At 26.2% G+C, this 21,122-nt stretch overlaps 1 protein-coding gene and 1 long non-coding RNA gene across 3 annotated transcripts; both read left to right on the top strand.

Annotated features, from left to right (window-relative positions):
• Window positions 1-17: 17 nt before the first annotated feature.
• Window positions 18-3,275, top strand: LOC114131711 (myosin regulatory light chain sqh). 2 transcript variants are annotated; one of them, XM_027997006.2, is made up of 4 exons: window positions 18-258; window positions 1,660-1,858; window positions 1,934-2,163; window positions 2,947-3,275. In XM_027997006.2, exons 2-4 carry the CDS (start codon window positions 1,672-1,674, stop codon window positions 3,049-3,051), a joined length of 522 nt encoding a protein of 173 aa, XP_027852807.1. In that variant the 5' UTR covers window positions 18-258; window positions 1,660-1,671; the 3' UTR covers window positions 3,052-3,275. The 2 variants fall into 2 exon arrangements, with proteins under 2 accessions (XP_027852807.1, XP_050058150.1); XM_050202193.1 differs by lacking the exon at window positions 18-258 and adding an exon at window positions 1,477-1,599.
• Window positions 3,276-4,661: 1,386 nt separating this feature from the next.
• LOC126550404 (uncharacterized) lies at window positions 4,662-18,207 on the top strand. Its single transcript, XR_007604483.1, has 4 exons — window positions 4,662-4,776; window positions 8,639-8,758; window positions 14,512-14,735; window positions 17,664-18,207. It is a non-coding gene; the product is annotated as an uncharacterized LOC126550404 (long non-coding RNA).
• The last annotated feature ends 2,915 nt before the right edge of the window (window positions 18,208-21,122 follow it).

Consider the following 21,122-nt stretch of genomic DNA (forward strand, 5'->3'; position numbering starts at 1 on the left):
TAATACTCTATGGTTGTAGTGTGCATAAAAAACAATAATATCATCATCGAGAAACCGACCACCACCCGTTTGCCGTAACCGTGACTCATCGCCGCCGCCGCTTCCATTCCCTCGCTCCACGGCCGTCTGTCCACGGAGTCATTCGCATTCCGTACACTCAAACGTCAACAACTCTGCTACGTCGAGTCCCTCGCCGACCAACCGCCCAACGAAAAACCATTTTTTCCTTCAATCCGTTTCTTTTTAGACTTCAAAATTGTGAGTATGCCGCGCGACTACGCTTTTAAGCCATGTGTGCTGACTACCCTCGGCGCGATAGTAATGCCATTTTTTAACTGTTATTGTTGGCCTATATAAAACTGTTTTGTTATCGTTTTACAATATCGTTTAATCGTTCATTGTTCCGGACGGTTTCTCTTCGACGAGTCCTTCCAATGTCGGTTCCACGACAGTAAGACGACGTGTAGTAGTGTCGTATGTGACAATCAAAACAATTCAAACGTGTTTCGTCCTTGAAAAGTCTGTTTACTCTGACGTACTCTTCTACTTACTACCTATCTGAACATTCTGAACCATAATAATTATAAAAACGGTCAAATATCTGAAAGATTACAATAATTTAATGACGTAATAGATTAATCTTTTCAACCGTGTTGACATTTCCTTTTACGTTTATCATCGTATCCTACATTCTATTTTACTGATTATAATTTATTATAGGTCGTCAAAATATTTTTGCTATTTTTTCTGATAACAGCATTAATGTTTTTAAAAAATTTAAAAAAAAAAGAATTAATGATAATATGTATTGTAACTTATTTATAAACTATATATTCTCGTATTGTTAATAGAAAACAATACGTTTTTAAACATTGTACTATTATAATATTCTAGGTAATATTCTTTATTTTAATTTAATAATGATTTTTTTATCTAGTCATTAAAATGATAGAAATAAGAAGTGATTATTAATTGGGTATTTTTTGTCGTTGACTAAGGTTGTATTCTTTGTATAGCAATTATAATAAATCCTTACTTTTAAATTACTAAAAATATTCTATTTTTCAATTTTTTATTTTAGTAAATTGATTATTAAAAGGTATTTAGAAATGAATAAGTTCTTATGCGATTTAATTCATATCCTTGAATTCAAATCTGGTGCAGAGAGAGTGGGAACCAATAAAATATGACGCTTGGCACCTAAATCCTTTTATAGTGAAGTTTTTATATCATTATAATGGATACCTAATAAAGAGGTCAAAATTAATCGTTGCTGTTTAGTTATAACCATAAACAGAAGTTGTATTTGAAAAATAAAATAAATTTCTTATATGTTTTCTAATTATCTTACATAATAGTACTCGTAAGAATTTAAATGAATCATTCATTTTATTTATCTGAAATACCTATTTATGACTCATTTGATTAGTAAGTAAGTATTTTTGAGAAAAATTATAGGAGTAGTGAAATGTTTAGTTATGAAACGAGTATGAATAATTTAGAATAGAAAACTAAATTATAATATTGTGTAAAATTTAAATATACATATATTGTAAAATAATTATATTGGAATAAGCAATGGAACACTTGATCAATTCAGTAATTTGATTTACATACTTTTCTTGAGTGTATTAATTTAAAAATGTATTATTTTTATAGAGCGAATCAAGCATGTCACGGAAAACGGCAGTGAGGAGGGCAACCACAAAAAAACGAGCGCAGCGCGCTACGTCAAATGTGTTTGCCATGTTTGGGCAAGCACAAATACAAGAATTTAAGGAAGCATTTAATTTGATAGATCAAAATCGTGACGGATTCATCGATAAAGAAGATTTGCATGATATGCTAGCTTCTTTAGGTATATTAATTAATCTTATTTTAAATATTAAACAAAATATAATTTATATTAATATTAATAATAATTATTATTTAGGCAAAGATCCAACCGATGATTACTTAGAAGGTATGATGAATGATGCGCCTGGCCCAATCAATTTCACTATGTTTCTAACATTATTTGGTGAAAGACTTCAAGGTACAGATCCTGAAGACGTAATAAAAAACGCCTTTGGTTGTTTTGACGAAAACAATGAAGGCGTAATTAATGAAGAGCGTCTGAGAGAGCTTTTAGTTACTATGGGAGATAGATTTACAGATGAAGACGTATGTATTATTATTTAAATTTATTATTACAGCTTATAACAAAAATTGAAATATACTATTTATAGAATATTAAAAAACTACTGACATTTTGGATATTAAAAAATATTTAGTAATTAAGGACTAGTTATGTTCCTAAAGAATTATTGCTTGCCAGTGGTATTTTGATCTTTTTTATCTTATCATTATCTGGTTTGTGTTTTGTTAATACTTGATTGTTTAGATCAGGGGTCTTAAACCTATTTGGTCTGCTAATGTTTTTGAACTGACCTTCCAAGATAATTTATGTAATGGTACATATTATATTAGTTTATATTACCTATTCTCTTATTATCTATATCTCCTTATGGCTTATTTCTTAAAAAATGTTGGTCCACAATGATAAAACTTATTTCAAATTTGATGCCCTCTGTAATAAACCCCTGATTTAGATAAATGACTAAAACATCAAAGAAAATTGAACCATTTGGCTGCTTTAAAATTAGGAAAGTTATTTGTGTAATATCTAGCTTAATTTTGGTTGTGTATATTAATATTCAGGGTTCTATTTATCTTATTCTTTCCCTATAATCTATTAGATTTAAATATTATATTCAATAAATGTTTACTATTGATTAATAATTCTAAATTTATTCCAAAATTTAAGTCTTATCTCATTTTGATTTAATGTAGCTAATATGCTGTTCAAGCTTGAAAATTACTTATTAGTTGCACTCCGATATTTTAACATTAAAAAAATGTACATTTTAAAATGATTTATGATAAATTATAGATTTTTTTTTGTAGGTTGATGAAATGTATCGTGAAGCTCCAATTTCCAAAGGGATGTTCAACTATATAGAATTTACACGTATTTTGAAACACGGTGCGAAAGAAAAGGATGAAGTTTAATTTTGTCTTTTATATAAAGTAAAATACTTCACCTTTAACATTTACTCAATATAACATTAAAATTAATATATTTATATAATATATCAAAAATTGTATTATTAAATAATAATTCAAACTAAATAATGGGTGAAATAATTATTTATTAAGTTTATATATGTAACCTTTTTAGTTTTATATTTTATTAATTCATAAACATTCATAAATATTACATTTATATTATACAATTCTTTTTTTTTTTTTGTTACTCGTTTTTACGAAAAATTTTAATATTATCTTTTTTATGGTTATTTAGAAATACCTGGTTTTTTACTTATACATTTTCACCTATACTGTCCTTAGTTACTTATCCTTTTATTAAGATAAAAACTCAATAAATAGAAGATTTATCTGCCTATCATAGAAAGATGGATTTAAACTTTTTTATGGTTATAGGCATTTATATACTTAATAATTAATTATTAAATTTGTATGATCAAATGCATTTAAAATTTTAATTTTTATCTTATTTTTGGTTATTTAGCCTACTTTAAAATAATGTCAATAGATATCCACCAAATTTTAATGAAAACTTACAATGATAATTTGTATAAACTATCTTTATTAAAATTAAATTAAAGCCATTTATGGAAAATTAAATAGGTAATACATTAATTTTATAATAGTAAGAATTTAAAAGAGATATTATACTAAATATTTTTGTATAACAATTTTTAACTTAATCATTTTAATTTTAGAAATTGACATTTTGCTTTTTGATTAGTGAATGATTTTATAATATTTTCATATTATAATAAAAATAGAAGACTTGATTCAATTGTTAGAACTGTCCTACTTTGAAAAGATAGTTTAGTATAACAACTATATCAATAGAATTGTTGAATTAAATTCAAGCATGAATTTATTCTTAAATATTATACCCAACATAGTTGACTTCTAGTATCTTCGTGTAGTGATTCATATTATAATCCATTATTATATTTAGTATTATCAAAAATATTTTATACAATGCTCTAATAATTGTGGATTATTTTCAGGAATTTATTATGACTAAATTATAGTGAATCAAAATAGATGTATACATTATTATACAACTATATTTTGAAAATATAAAATAAGTATTTTTCTATTTTAATTTTTTATACCAATTATGTAATTTAAAATAACAAAATTTATCACCCCTAAGTTTTGTTGCACTAGGCAGCTGCCTACTCTTTTATCTATTAGGAAATCTGCCTGCTATCATATTTTCATATTTATTTCATACATGTTTTTAAGACTTAATTTTTGTATAAACCATACAACTTGTCCATTAGAGTATTAAAATAATAATTATGTAGGTTATTTAATTACCTTTTATAAACAAATAACAAAACTAAACTGCTTATTATGTAAGTATATTAAAAATTAATTTCAAATTTAACGGTTACATATTATTTATTTTTAAAAATTGTTAAATACATCTCATATTAAATAAAATTATAAAAGAAATATTTGATATATTGCCATTTACAGTAGGTACTATTTGTTATTGATATGAATAATATTGAATGATTAACGTTTTAATCAAAGAACTAATACAAGTCTGTGGTTAATAAATAATATTTTATAGTATAATATTATATTATAGGTGTGAAATCGGTTGTTATATACTGTCCAATATTAGTAAAACATGAAGGAAAGTGCAAACATTGTCTGGCTTTAAGTGTAAAGATTAAACTTTGATGAGTTAAGTATTACCCAAGTTTATTATTAAAAATGGATCTCTAGTATTTCCTGTTAAATAATAAAGAAATCTATAATTATTGTTGTGATTAAAAAGATAAATAATAATTATAAAATAGAATAAAAATTAAATTCTACATAAAAAAAAAAATATATATAATACATGTATATTTTTTTTTATTATAAATATTTAAGACCTTAATTACATAATATAAATATATTATACAATATACACTATACATTTTTTGAATATTGTTCTGTGCTAAGACTATAATAGAATGTTATTTGTTGATGTGAAAGTTCAAACCTCCAATGATAGATAGAGCTGTCCTTATTGTCATAACGTGGTTGACTCAATATATTATATTTTTCTGTCGATGTTCCGGATAGTTTATGGTTGGTTGACTAGATTATTGCTTAAAATAATAAAATATAAATAATTCCTACATTTTATAATATTTAAAAATAAAATATACTGTATGTGCTATATCTAATTCAATCACAACTAACCTAATCTTTTTGTTATACTTAAAGTTTATTTTAAGTTTATTGAGTATTGACTAGACGTCAATTGTCAGTATCTACTTGATACCTACTGATCGTGTTGAGCAATAACTTCGATTATAAGAATTATAAAATATAATTTATTATTCCAATAAAATACCTACATATATTTTTAAAATAACTTATTACCTAACTTTTATATTCTGAATAATGTATAATATCTAATCTAATTTATATATATTTAAGCTTTCAACGCTTCAAGACTGTGATAGGAGTACAGAGTAAAGCAATATTTAAAGTGCAACATGATATTATTATAAGAAAACAAAGAATATAGGTAATTTAGAGATACCTACAGACTAGAAATTTTTTAAGTATATAACTATATAGGTAAAGTAAAGAATTGAAAAATAAATAAACATCAAAGTCGATTAGAGAAATTATTAATAGGTACATTAATACAGTCGCTCTGTTGTAGGTAGGTATACATTAGATGTCAAGTGAGAGTCACTGTAATGGATGTGTTAAATTTGAATTCAATTATAGGTATAATCTATATTCACACCATATTTATAGTATTTTAAACTTTTGAGTCAATACCACCCTAGTACCCTTTGTAAAATTAAGTGAATATCTAGGCATAAAAATAAGCTAAAAAAGTAAGATTTTCCACGTAATATCTTAGGTATGCGTATTAACATGCTTTGAAAATTTCATCGCGTATACTAAAATATTCATAATATAATATGTGAAAATTATAAATGCATACAAATAATAATGTTTTTAAATCATAACAAAATAAGGTACTTCGTACTTGTTTATCCACCATCAACCCGTATAAAATAATTACCTTATATTACCAGAGTGGCTGAGTATCCGATGATCTTGCATCAGTAAGAAGCCAGAAGGTGAGATCTGTGTTGTTACGTATTTATGATATAGGTTCCTACTAAAAATTAATTTAATCTAAGTATCTAATGCTTTACAATTTTAAACTTTAAAACTTATAAAGTCATAACTATTAATACGACTTTTCGGTAAATTTTTTTTTATTTAAACTCATTAAAGTATAAAAACTTACGGTAAATCTTGTATTATATTTTATAAATTTTTAACAATCGATTTTCAATAATAGGGGTGGTTTAATTAGCAAATCGGCTATAATAAGTATTTTTAAAAACTTCTTTTTTCATTTAAGGTTTGAAAATTTAATGTGAAATTCTTGATATATATATATAATTCATACTGAAATCATAAAATCTAAAAAATATAATATAAAGACAATTATTTTTGTAGATAAAAACTGTAGGTTTATATTAAATTATTATTATGAATTTTACTGTAAGCAAAGACATTATTGATTTATCTTAAGATTTTATCTATTTATATACTTACTATGAATTTATTTTTACAATTTTATAGTATTGAGTAAGTTTGACAGAAAAATATTAAGCGCTGATTTATTGAAGTTAATATAATCTGGTATAAAATACATAAATTACCTGTTACAATAATTCAATAATGAAATATTAATATTAAATTATCAACCTACTCTAAAAGTAAAATAAATTACTTGAGAAGTTACTTGATAGTTGATAGGTAATGTATATCATAAAATATACTTAGTGAAGACAGACTGACAGGCTGTCTACATTCAGAATTGATTTTTGGTATATATTATATGTAGATCTCTGATTTTAAAGCATAGGTATGTTTTTTTTTATTTATGTGATAAAAATCTAATTTTTATACATACATTTGTTTCACGTCATTCTAATTCAAGATTAATCAATTTATTTTTGATTTTTTCATGTAAATGCTTTTTATGTTTTTTTTTTGCTTTTTTCAATGATTCCAGCTGTGGATTTTTTATTTATTTATAATGCTATTGTAATAATTAAAAAAACAAATTAATAATTAATGTAAAAACCCAGAATACGGAGATTAGATTAGGTATTATTGTTTTTGTTATCAGCTTTTTTATTAAATGTATGAAACTTATTGATTATCGATCTACATCTAGCCTGCAGTACCTATACGGTCAGCATTCCTATAAAATCGATATCGACCATTTCAAAATTTAAGATTTAATGTTGTAATTTGAAATTTCTTATATGAAGTATGCACCGATTACTTCAGTGGATGTAGATTGTAGAGTTCGTTTACTATACGTATAAAAAGTTTTTGTCGAACAATAGAGCTTGTTTCACTACTGAAAATCTAGGGAAATACATGGTAGTTAATTTTTTTAAATTTAAATTAATATTTCAAATTTTTTTATTCATTTTTATAACTAGTTCATAAATATTTTTGGTCATGCTTTTTTTGCTTTTTTAAAACAATCGTGTGCTTTTTAAGTTTTTAGGTTTAATTAGCATTAAGCATTAAAATCCGAGCCCTAATTATAATGAATAATAATATAGGTATCATCGAATTCATATTTAACACATGTATAATAGTGACCCACTCGACACATAATGTACAGCAAAACGGTATCCAGTATCCTCCTAATAACTTAACTTAACCTATACCTTTTTTTCTACCGGTTACCTATGTTGAAAAATATTAGGTATTTTATCCTCTTAAAACTTATTTAACACGATGCATGCTATTAAAAACCACTCTTAAATTGAAAATTTGAAAATCGCAGAATTTGTTTATTTTCGCTCAGAATCTAAAATAGGTAGGTATATTTTATAATAATGAACTGAATTAAATTTATTACAAAAAGTGATTATGAGTTTAATCATTGAACTATATATATAACTAAGAACTTAACTTAGTTTTTTTTTTCATAGTTAGATATTTCCAATTGTTGATTAATTGTTTATACCTATGGTGATATTCTAAGGTTTTTTTGTTTTTGTTTCTATTTTAATTATTTAAATATAAGTATTATTTTTGAGTCTTCAAAGTATGAAATGGTACGTAGTTTGAAGAAAAAAAATCCCGTTTGTTCGGTATATTATTTGTAATCATTAATAATAAAATATGTTTAAAGAAGTTGACTATACTCCCACGCATTCACGCGTGTGTAGGTTCCTTTTACTCGAAAGTTTCGTTAAAAATTACAGTTTTATAATTATGTTTTAATTAATATTACATTATTATAATATTATAATTATTATACTGTAGCGCTTTTATAATATAGGTACTTAACTATTGTATAATGATTATTATAAATTATAATATTATTTCTATTATAATTTATAAGGTTATAGGATTCTATTTATCCAGCACCTATATCCGTTGAAATAATTTCTATAATATGTGCAATGTATGTAATGTAAAAACAGGATATCTATTGTGTAAGAAATTATCTGATTGAATTTTTATCAAAACTAATAATATTTATTTTCAGGAATTTTAAAAGTGATATCTTTGAAAGCCGATTTGGAGTCCTCGTCTAGTGATGGATATAAAAACGTTCTCGGGAAAAGCCAAAAGAACAGTCATATTTTAAATCTATAATATATTATAGGTAAATATATTAATGTAAATTATATAAATAAAAATTCAAGAGTACATTTATTTTACAAAGTTATCCAAGAATGCGTCAACTATTTAAGTTATAAAGTTATAAATCTTAATTTATTTTTGAAGTACAAAAAATCGAATTTATCGAAAACTGGTGTTGATATAAATAATTTCGTTTGTCTTCTGTTATACTTGAGAATTTTTCACTTTTATCTTATCAAGCTCAATCTAATATGCTAATAGAGACCACTCTAAAAGTAAGATTGAAGCTTTTTTACTACTTATAATTGAGATGAAACATAAAAAAACACACTCCAATACTATTTATTATTGTACAACCACCAATAACTATAACAAGTAGGTACATTTATTGTTTAGCTCTGAATCTAAGACTATTGTGTTTCGAATGTCATGTTTTCGATAGAGCAAATATATCATGTTGCTGGAGCAAATGCAAACACATTAAAAAAATGTAATTTAATGTTTAGATTTCATGGATACCATTAATGAATATGTATGTGTGTAACCCATATAGTAACTAGTAAGTACCTACCCAACTCCCATATATTATTTTTAAACCTTGTAAAATCATAATCATTCGTTATCGAAAGCGAATCGAATTATCTCGTTGATAATATAGGTACTATATATTATATATGACCACTAAGAAATTGTATGAGTAGAGCGAGTAAAATGTGTTTGTAGTCCTTTTGCAGACTGCTTGGTTAAATTATGGTTGTTATTATAAATTATAATATATAGGTACGTACTTTATATAAACTAATATAATAAACTTATTTAACTTCATTTTCACTTAGTAAATACTATATTTATATAAATAAAAAATAAATATACTATATGGTCAAATAAGCGCTCAATAAAATTATATAATACGTACTCAATTTACGGAAAACATGTGAACAGACTAGATTATAAATTGTTTGCAGTAGTCCAAATGTCTAAGATCTAGAACAAAATATAATAGACTTAATCATTTGAACGAGGGAACAATTAGACATAAAAAAAAAAAATTATAAACCAATCAATAAAATAATTAAATTATAAATATTTATTATGATACATCAATAATGTACCGATATAAAATATCTAAACAAATTATTTATTACATAAAATAGTAAAATTAAAAATACAAATCAAAAACAATTTTTTAATATGTAATTGGTACGCCAATAATTTAAATACAATATCAAAAATAATTATTTAAACTAATTATATTTATTACAGTACGTCAAAAAAAAAAAAAATTATAGGTAAACCAGAACTATAAGTTTATAAAACATAATTTTTAAAACCACTCGAAATGTTGCACTTAATTTCAATTAATATTTTTTTGATTGACTTTTAATTTTTTTTTTTTGACGTCTAAAATGTCCCCATGTTTAAAAGGTCACTTTCAAACGGCTACATATCGGTTCATTTGTCCCGAACCAAAATGTATTGTGATATCAAAATCTGCTATTAAGGTAGAGGGAACATGGATTATTAAGAATTGTCTTCATATTAAAATTATTTGCTACAAACAGTGAATAATTTGGACTGAGTTCCAAAAAACATAGTTCTATAAAAATATTTCGAAAAGTAATAATAGAGTTTTATAAAAATTTAAAAAACCTAAGCACTTAAAATGATGTATGAAATACATAAAAATTCAATTACAACCAATAACCTACATTTAAGTAAAAGTTTTATAATAATTAATGATACAAAGTTAATAATAGATAATTGTTATATAATCACTTATATCTGTTATTCGAGATTTCCATTAAGTAGGCAACTGTTTGTTATATTTTAAAATGTACATTCCATTGTACACCGTAAATTAATGTCAAGTAGTCTAAGCATATTTAAACTCTATCAATTCATATAGTTAATGAACTATATTCGTAAAAAAAAAAAAAATAATAAAAATAAATTTATTTATTCAATAAAAATAGACACAAAATTAAAATAAATCTCTATGTTTTTTTAGAACATTTAGTTAAAATTAATTAAAAGCCATTACTTCTAATTTATGATTTTAATCATATACCTAATTAATACTGTAGAAAACTTTTTTTTAGCAGATGTCGATATCACAACACCACCACAAGGCGCATTAATATTAATTGTTTTTACGTTTTTTTCTCTTTACTTGAAATGACCATAAATCATAATATATATATCCTACTATTACTGCAGTATAAGTGCCTAATTTGCAATATGACCAGTACCTAGTAACTTAGTAGTGTTATAACTGCAGTGGCGCAAATAAAGAAACTTCTCAGAGGCTTTAGACTCACAGTTTTTTTTTTTAAACCTTGTTCGAGGAAAATTCTGTGTATAAATTTATATTTCTCATATATATGTATATATATTATATATATTAAGTACTTGTTAAAATTGTCGAGGGTGACGTGCGACGACGTTCCATTATTCATTATTATTTACACTATTTTAAAGTTTTTGATTTTAAAAATAATATGTGGGCGATAATCAGTCATATGTAGGAAAAATAAGCGATTAAAATAGTACTTGTATACTGCGGTTGCTGAGAGATGCCGTTGTCGTTTCCTAAACTAGGTATTCAACAGTTTTTATTTAGTTTTATTCAGAACGAAAGATAGTATTATACTATATTTAATCGTGGTTTTGTTGATGGGTAAAATATTAAAATGTGGCAACGCCAAATCATAATAATCCATTTTTGATTTAATAAAAAATATATTCTATAAGTCAAACACAAATACAGCGTTATTTGATTATTGAAAAATAGTTAATTATTAAAGCATGCAATTGAAAAACGGTGTTGATCGATTAAATGAGTTTACATTGCTTAAGACTCTATTATTAATAAATAATAATTATATTTAACATTAGGAATTTACTAATTATTAACTACATACATTATAATAACATAAATAAATATGAATAAAAAACTTTTTAATGTGTATTATAATATACATAATATTGTATAATATCTTTAAGATGTATTTACAATAAGAATATTTGTTATAGAAGTATTTATTAAACATGATATGATAAAAATAATTACCCAATACTCGCAGTAGTAATACTTACATGAAATACTTACTGCAGTTTATAATATATTAAACTTAAATCTAAATTATATAACATAGAGATTAGTAGAAGCTCTACTTAATTAACTGTAAAATAGTACTAAATATCATACAGTTATAATTTCGAATAGAAAAAAAAATTTTTTTTGTCGAAGAAGATACCTGTATAGTGTCTTTATAGTATATATATTATTTCATTCAAAATAAGTACTACTTACAATTTCCTTATTATTTCGTTACTGATACTTTGATGTATGCCTGATAAAAATTAATTGTCAAATATTATTTTTATTTTTTATACAACACAATATAATACTTACTGCAGTAAATGTAACATCACATTTGATAAATTTCATTATTTAATAGTTTAATACTGATCAATAATACATTTTTCCTGTACAAAAGTTGTTAATAGATTAGTTAAAACAAATTCTTACTATTATTTATGATATAACATATCTAAGTGTATAAATATAATAAAGCCATCTAGATTGTATATAAATTAGTATGTATTTTGGTATAATTACATATTTAAATATTTCCATATAAGTATCAGCAATGTATCATATTATTTATATTAAAGTACCTTTACCTATATTGGAGTATGGATCATTTTTTTTTTGTATGTGTCACATTAATATACACTAAAAAAAACTGTCGTATAGTTATTTTGAAACAATAACGGCCGTGAATCAAGTTGTATTATTACCACATATAATATTATATAAGTACTAATATAGATTTCGATTTATTGACGATAATTATAAAACAAATATTTCATTTTTTTAAATTGTCTATATAGTCTGTCTGAGGTTTTAAAATAATTATTACTTTAAATATAATCATATTCGTTAATATACTATCTATGTAATATCATATAATACCAATATTTGTGCTTTATATACGTAGGTATGTATTATAATATGTATATCTATGTAGATTTTTACAGTACTATATTTGTTTTTACATTTGACGAATTAGCGAGATTGGGTAATAAAATTAATAAAAGTTGGTGTTTATTCAACAGTCATACACTCATACTGTCAGAAAGTGTATTTTAACCGATTTAAATAATCGATTCTCATAGTATATATACTGTATAAGCCGCGTGTGAAAAATGTCACGGTCACTAATTCATATTCCTAAAAGCGAACGCTATATTTCTTGTGATGGGATTTGCATAAGTTTAGTTAAAATTATTATTATTATTTTATTGTTGTACGTATGTAATATATATTATATATATGTATATAATTAAAAATGTTAATGTTTCGTAATGTTTATGTTTAGGGGAAATAATATAATAAATTATAATGTACACTGCAGATAATATTAAAAACAATTTTTATTATTTATATAATACGCAAGAAGGAACGTTAATAAGGTATTTAATTGCAATTTTTATGTGGAATATAAAATTTTAAAAATAATTATTGAAAAAAAAAAAACGCATACATGATGCAAGTCAATGGATTATGGAATTAAACTCAAACAAAACTAAATAAGTATATATACTACAGAATTTATTAATACAAATATTATATCATTGATTATATATTTTTAATCTATGATTATATCTACGCATTAATAAAAATTGATATGAGATAATATTATAAATGTAGTGCAAATGGTAGTATATAATATAATATTGTTTACAACCATCATGTATGATGACGTATGATTTCACTTAAGTCAATTTCTCTCGAAATTGGACTGCTATGTACTCGTATTTATATGCACTTGGAAGGAGTAAATGCACAGATTTCCTGTTGCCTTCTGTAACATTTTAAGTCGGTACCAAGTTTGAGTCGGTGACGGTGCTTGTTGCTTGACAACTTTGTCGTCTTATTGCACTCAGTAACACTGTTCTCCATAAATTAATAACTCGGAGAAATTCAATAACAATATTAATGTACGTACAATACGTGTTGATTACACCGAATCATTTAATGAATTGGTATCTAGTTAACTATTTTATATTTACCCATCACAATGTTAAGGCAATGCAACTGGAAACTAATTATAATAATTCATATAAATTACTTAGGCATACATATTATATAATTGTATCAATAATATATATTTTGTAATGTATCATATAAATATACTAATGTGTGTGTATTATTATTGTATATTATTAGTTATTGCCAAATACCAACGTATTGGATTAGGATTATAATATTTTGCACCAATCAATACTTAATAATAATAAGAATTATTTTTTCCGATTTAGCTTACCTACCTAGTTATTATGCCACAGCACACACCAATACTATTTTGATAATCATAATAATTGATCGTGTCATCAAATTTATGATAATTTCTTTTTTAACATAATCCAACGAAAGTTTAATTTTCACATCCGCGTTCAAGCAGTACGAAATAGAAGCGGTAATTTGCGTTGCGATTTCGCGTTTTGCATTTCAAGACATATAATTGATTATCTTATACAGTTAGTTTGTATTAATTGTCTCTATACGACGCTGATTATTATTAGTGGATACAGGTAACCTACCCAGTTATATGTTGTACGTACTGCATAAACGTGGTTTCTATATGCAGAAATTACTAAAAACAATTATTTATTTGAAATTTGTTATTTTTATATTAAAACTGGTGTTACATAAAGAGTAAAATAAATTATAATAGAAGCATTATATGAAACATTTTTACTTTGTAGTTTCTACATACCGTATACGCAGACTGCTACAACAGGAACCGGCAGTGCAAATAATTTCGTCTGAGTCAAGTTTCCATAAAATGTCGCCGAGCAATGTCCTATCTACCACTGCATCATTGTAATCATGAACCATATGCAATAAAATACAATTACATAGTACTAACCGTATATACCGCCTACAGTAGCTGCCGACTGTCACCTGTATGTTGATCTAATAATATGTAGTAAGTGTTAACCGTTTTATTTTATTTGAAGAAACCCAAAGTCCTCTCAGCAGTTGTAACATAGAAATTATAATAATATATCGTACAGTTATCTTCAACTATTTGCCCCCACAAAATAAATAATTATTATATATAGGTATAAGTAGCAGGTAATCGAAATATACTTATATAGTCAAATGGGAAATTACACGCAAATTTCACTTTGTCTTTGCTGTTACTCGGCACAATACTAACACGTGTGATATTTTTAAAGGTGCTAAATATCACTTTTGTGCACAAACTCGTAGTAATATGATGTTTAATATTATATAATAATATAGTATGATACATGTTAATATTATATGTAATATAATATAAATATGTCATATTCTAATAGTACATACTCGTATAGTTGTCATAAATTTCGGCGCACACACCTAGATAGACGTATACTTAATGTTGAGCTGAATTATGCTTGTTGTATTAACAAAATCATAATTGATGCCTCGTCCTTGGTATATAAGTACTTATAGGTCGCAGTTATCACGATATCCAATAATATAAAATATAGGCAGTATAGCTCTTAAATCAGAAGTTAGCCGAAAGTCAAGAAATACCATACATTTTCTCTTTCCACGAGGCATGAACCATCACATAATATTATTACACGTATCATACTAAAATATCTAGGTACCTATCATCTAACTCTCCGTGACAACGATGACAATGACATAATGACGAGTTAGACCACTTCAACAACAATAATAAATAACAACATAACACATGCACTAATATCAAATGTACGTGGTGATTTCTAATAAATCGTATACTCGTATTCGTTTCCTCGATTGATTTTTCTTCTTAATTTAAATGCCTTTTGATTTTAGCCAAGCATTATCATATTAATATCTTTAATTATAAATGTTATAAGTACCCACTATAATTTTATTATAGGTTTTATGGGGAATGGAGAATGAAAATAAAAATATTTTAAAATCCATTTATTTTTAATGAAACATGAATTTTAATTTTAATGCAATAAATAATCTGTATACAACTAGGTAATGAAACAAATTGAGGAGACTTGTACCTAAGTTATATTAAAACGATTTATATATTATACATAATATACCTCCTGTATATTGGTATACCGGTAATAGGACGACACACGTGTGTTTCCGCGGCATTGATGATTGAGGTGCTGTAGGTGGAGGTGGTCATCTATAATAATATAATATCATGTACCTACTAGAATAATAGACTTTCACTGTAAAAATAAGACGGACGTGTGCGATGCAGTCTTCGGACTCTGAATGTACCCACTACCTATATACATAATATAATATATCGTGTGTGCGGCTGGTTTTCACTCCGACAACGACGACCGACGATTAAAATAATTTTATTATTATATTTATGTTTTCCATTTCGATGTGTTCAACGAGCGGCAATCGACTTGTATCGCGCTCGACACAACAATAGGGACCTGCTCGGGAGACAATGACAATACGCTTATAGCTACATAATATAATGGGCGTGTATGATGTGTGGGACCGTCTTCCCGATTCGCATAACATAGTATATTATCTGCACAAAAATATAAATATTTTTATACTTAACTAAACATTACTTATCTAATATATTGGTGCCATGCGTAGGAGGAAAATATTTTGGTGGTTTAGTTAAAACAAACCATCACATTCTTATAGTTGTAAACTAGAAAAGTATTTATTTATTATTATTATTGGTTTTCCTAAATATTTTGGCAGACCCCGAAGTCCAATCGTGTGTTATTCATTAGCGCTGCATGTTTTCGTATTTTGGTGGATGTAATAATTTTATAATACTTGATTGACCAATATCTGACTTTAGTACATCAAACGAGTATCTATTATAGTATATTATGTAGAGCAGCAGTAGGCTGCAAGGTGTATTGTGTACTTGTGTGTATTATATTATATCTCCTGGATGGAGTTCGTCATTGGAAGGTTTTGATTAAAAATTATGAGTAATTGAAAATATATAGCTAGTGGTGCATAGCTGTGATTTGTGGAATTTTGATTGGAGGTTGGTTAAGGTCGTTAGGATATACAGGAAAGGTAAAATAACAATAAAACTCTAGGACCTGATCCCCATAAGTGCAAAATGCGTTTCGGCGATAATATCTGCAAATATTATTTAATTCATTTTGGATTAATTTGAAGAGTATTTCAACGTTATAGTCTATAGTTCATTAATTAAATAATTTAAATATAATTAATATTTAATAAATGGTTAGGTTATTTTTGTTTTTTACTTTTATTTAGACAATTGGAAATCGATCTCTGATATTATATTATTTCTAATTGTATAGTTTTATAAATGTATATAAGCCATATAAAATATGTTTTAATGCATTTACTTATTTTTTTTTGTTACAGTAGTTTTGAATTTTTTACGACATCTAAATTATGAATCGTATTTGCAATAATAATAACAATATATAGCAGATACCTACCTACATCAGCTAAATCCTCCGGTCAAAAACGTACCTATTTTAATACTCAAGTTTTTTTGTTGATGGTTTATTCGAACGATTATTTTCAGATAGGTAGTATTTTACATGGAATGGATCCAATTAATAGTATAAATAAAATATAACGTGTAGGTAGCAAACTAATTTCCAGTGATTTTAATTAGATTTAGACTTTATTCGATGGTAAGGTAGTATAATGATATTAATAAGAAATAATTTGAATTAATATTATTATAATAGTTTTGATCGTTGCTCGAAATCGTGGATATCACATCCCACGGCCACCCTCCCGGTCATCCCTCGAAATGATCACTGACCGCGCACGTATATATAATAATATATTATTATGCGATCGCAGATTGCGATTCGTGGTGGCGACACCGATAATACAATATAATAATTAATAATATTTTTTCATTGTACTTTTTATACAGGCAACCCATGTCGAATTAATACCGCTGGCGACTGAATGTCAAAAGTCTAAAGACTAAATATTGTTTTGATTTTCATTCGTCGCCGTGGAAGACTCTGCAGCAGTATACACACCATTGTTAATCGGTGTCAATCCGCATTGCCGGAAGCGGTTATATGTTATGCAAATATGTTATTATATTATGTTTGTGGTTAGTACATTCGACCGCAAACGGAATATTATGTACTAACAATAATAATGTAATAATATAATACGGGTATCGTGTATATATTCACACACTTTTATTATTTTTATTATTTTATCCGATTTAGTAGACTAGACACGCAACGTCGGGGTATAATATATTATTATGTATGGAACTATAGGTAAAGGAACCTACATCAAGTGGTGGAGAAAAAAATCTCTCGAAATTACCCGAAACTACTTATAGTTTATTACAAATTTACTTGCAGTACGAAGATATTATAGTAACATATCACTAACATCATGTTACGTCACCGGTGTTTAGTATAGGTACCTCATTAGTCATTAATAATCGTTTTCGATACACGACAGTGTGTTTATAATTTGTAATAATACATAATGAAATAAATTACTCAAAGAATAAACTGTAAATTTCAATCGTATAAACGAACCGAAAGTTCACAAGGTTTGTGTACCTATAGTTATAATTATAATAATTAACATTTAGAACGTAGGTACCTAGGTATCAAAAAGGTTTGTAATTAATTATAACATAATACAACATATTAACGTGTGATATTATATACGATGTAAATCCCACCTGTTATTAGGGATTCTACTGTTATTCTATTTCAGCCTCATCAAACGGTGAAACGGAAATCTGATTTCTAAAATATTTAGGCTCCATGGAATGCATTCTTGTTTTTACACTGATTTTTTAAGTATAGACTATAGAGGTTAGCGATAAATATAATATAATCAATTTTTATCGTAGTAGAAGTTTAATAATTGATTTTACTTACCATAAAATAATAATCAATTGGTTGTCGATTTTTTTTGACATACCTATGCAAATACTATTGAACTCTTTAAATGTATTTTATGCGTCAATCATACCTATTATAGATATTATGTTATGTATTATATAACGCTGAATTAAACGCACAAATGATTTACATTTAAAGGCCTGCAGACAAATATGATACATAGGTACGTTCATTATGGAGGGGGGCTTGAGGACTTAACCCACTCCCAAAATATTGTAATAGCAAATAGCCCACCTAGGTTAAGTTTTTTTGGGGTAATTAAGCTCCTCCAAAAATTTCAATGGATTTCCGCCTATACGCACATATTATATAGTTTGATATTTCTTTATTTGAATTGATGATCCTCTGCAACACTGTCGTAAACCACATAAATATCATGTTTTTAGTTAATTCATTTTAATCTACTTTTATTATTATTTAATTTATATTCATGTTGAATCATGCTGCTGCAGCTTAATATTCGTTGCAGTTATAGTTACGGTGGTTATCGCACGAGCGTTGCATATTGTGGTAATGATCGTGTGTCATTATAATAGGTAACGTGTCAATATTAATACTATAATTGGACGGTATGGTTCATATTATATATTTTCGTAACGCAGAGCGTATACAAATACATTTTTAATTCAAAACTTAAATAAAACGGTTAGAAATGACGTGGTTGTTTTCAAACCTTGGTTAATTCTAATTTTAGTTTTGTGGGATTACACGTGAGAAATTGAATCACGCATTACGATATTTCATGTAGCTGGTTTATAACCGCTGCAAAAATCCTAATATTACTGCGAATCCTTGACACAGTACGATATAATATCCTGCGTCGTGTATATGTAATAATATACGCATGCAGTGACTATATGTTGGTGCATAAACCCAGCGAAATGCCATTGATGGTCGGTCATCACGTCCTAGTCCGTCGACACTACTGTAACCAGAGCCAAAATAAGAACACCTAACGCAATTAAAATATATTTCCTTCGATTATTGATTTAATTGTTATTTGTTATTTGTCCGTCAGTCAATGTTAGCTATACTTGTGAATTTCACAAGCATTTAATTGACAATATTATAATAATTAAATACCTAACTATAAATTATAACTATTGTTGTAAGTGTATACATAACGGCCTTATAATGAGAGGACGTTACACCAAGGTTTATGTTTATATTACACATTATAGTTCCTCCGCAGTCTGTTTAACCTAAATATTATAACGTGTGTTCATTAAAATATTAAATACACGACAACAAAAATGTCTGATCTTTTAAAACTGAAGCACTTTTTATTTAATTTAAGGAAATTATATTTTGGAACAACAAATAAGAATTGGTAAAGAAATGATTGGTTAAAATACGTATAATAAAGTTATCATACAGTAGGAAAATGTTATTTATTTTCTTAATATGTTTTTACAATTTGTACAAAGTAAATTCATATTTTTATAGAAAATCAATTTATAACATAAATTTAAGGTGATAGATCTTCTTATCAATAAATGCTTATTATCAGCACTAAACATTTTTGGAATATAATCATAAAACATCCTGAAGTTGTGCTTGGAAAAATTATTGTTTTCAGGTGGAATGGAGTACTGTTATTTACATGTAGCATTTTTTAAGCTAAGTAATATATATAGTATATAATAGATAAGTATGTACACACAATACAGTTAAATAATTGTTATTCTTATTAGAGACAGCTTTTTTAGCTGTAAAATATCAATACTTCTTTTTATAAATACAAAAACGCTATCTATTCTATGACAGACAGTAGATACGTGTTTTATGAAGAATAAATATGCTTTCCAATCGTTCACAGTTCCATAACTCACAACACTATAACCATTGTTAACTATAATGTCTAATAATTTTTAAATTGTATCCACAGCATATTATATTATATTATGCAGAAAATGATCTCTGTGGCGTTTAGCGCCGTCGTAGTCGCGCTATATAAATAAAAGTATAAACGATAGGTATATTTATCGTAATATGATTAATAATGATAAAATTACAGTTGTTTGTATTCCGCGATACGGTTTAGGTACCTAATTGTGAAATAATAAAGACGGAATACGCTACTCGCCCAGCGCAGTACAATATATATGACGTGTTTCTGTCGCGGTGTGCGCGCGATCCGATCTCGGATAATTGGGGAAAGGCTCACGGGTAGCCGTATACAATCATAATATGTACCTATATAGTATATATATTAGTGTGCGTGTATTGTGTGCACGTATGTAGATAAGAATATAATATATATTAAAGCATAGTATGTGTTTATTCTGCGCATGTTTGTTTAGGAAAAGTCCGTATGGATAGTATTTTTTTACAATTTTTTTTTCGTACAGCGCCACCGTACCGGAACGATTTAATGTCTCGGCCAACAGGTGTGTATAGTTGCAGTAACAATAAATACATATTTTTGTACAGATAAACGTATTAAAAGA

This window comes from Aphis gossypii, chromosome 2 (assembly GCF_020184175.1).
Source record: "Aphis gossypii isolate Hap1 chromosome 2, ASM2018417v2, whole genome shotgun sequence".
Taxonomy (NCBI): domain Eukaryota; kingdom Metazoa; phylum Arthropoda; class Insecta; order Hemiptera; family Aphididae; genus Aphis; species Aphis gossypii.

What these genes read in the sequence shown, in the direction of transcription:
- LOC114131711 (XM_050202193.1), top strand. Translation starts at nt 1,579, where the DNA reads ATGGAACACTTGATCAATTCA. An exon ending in TGATATGCTAGCTTCTTTAG is followed by an intron (nt 1,859 to 1,933) that starts GTATATTAATTA and finishes ATTATTATTTAG; the next exon opens with GCAAAGATCCAACCGATGAT. An exon ending in ATAGATTTACAGATGAAGAC is followed by an intron (nt 2,164 to 2,946) that starts GTATGTATTATT and finishes TTTTTTTTGTAG; the next exon opens with GTTGATGAAATGTATCGTGA.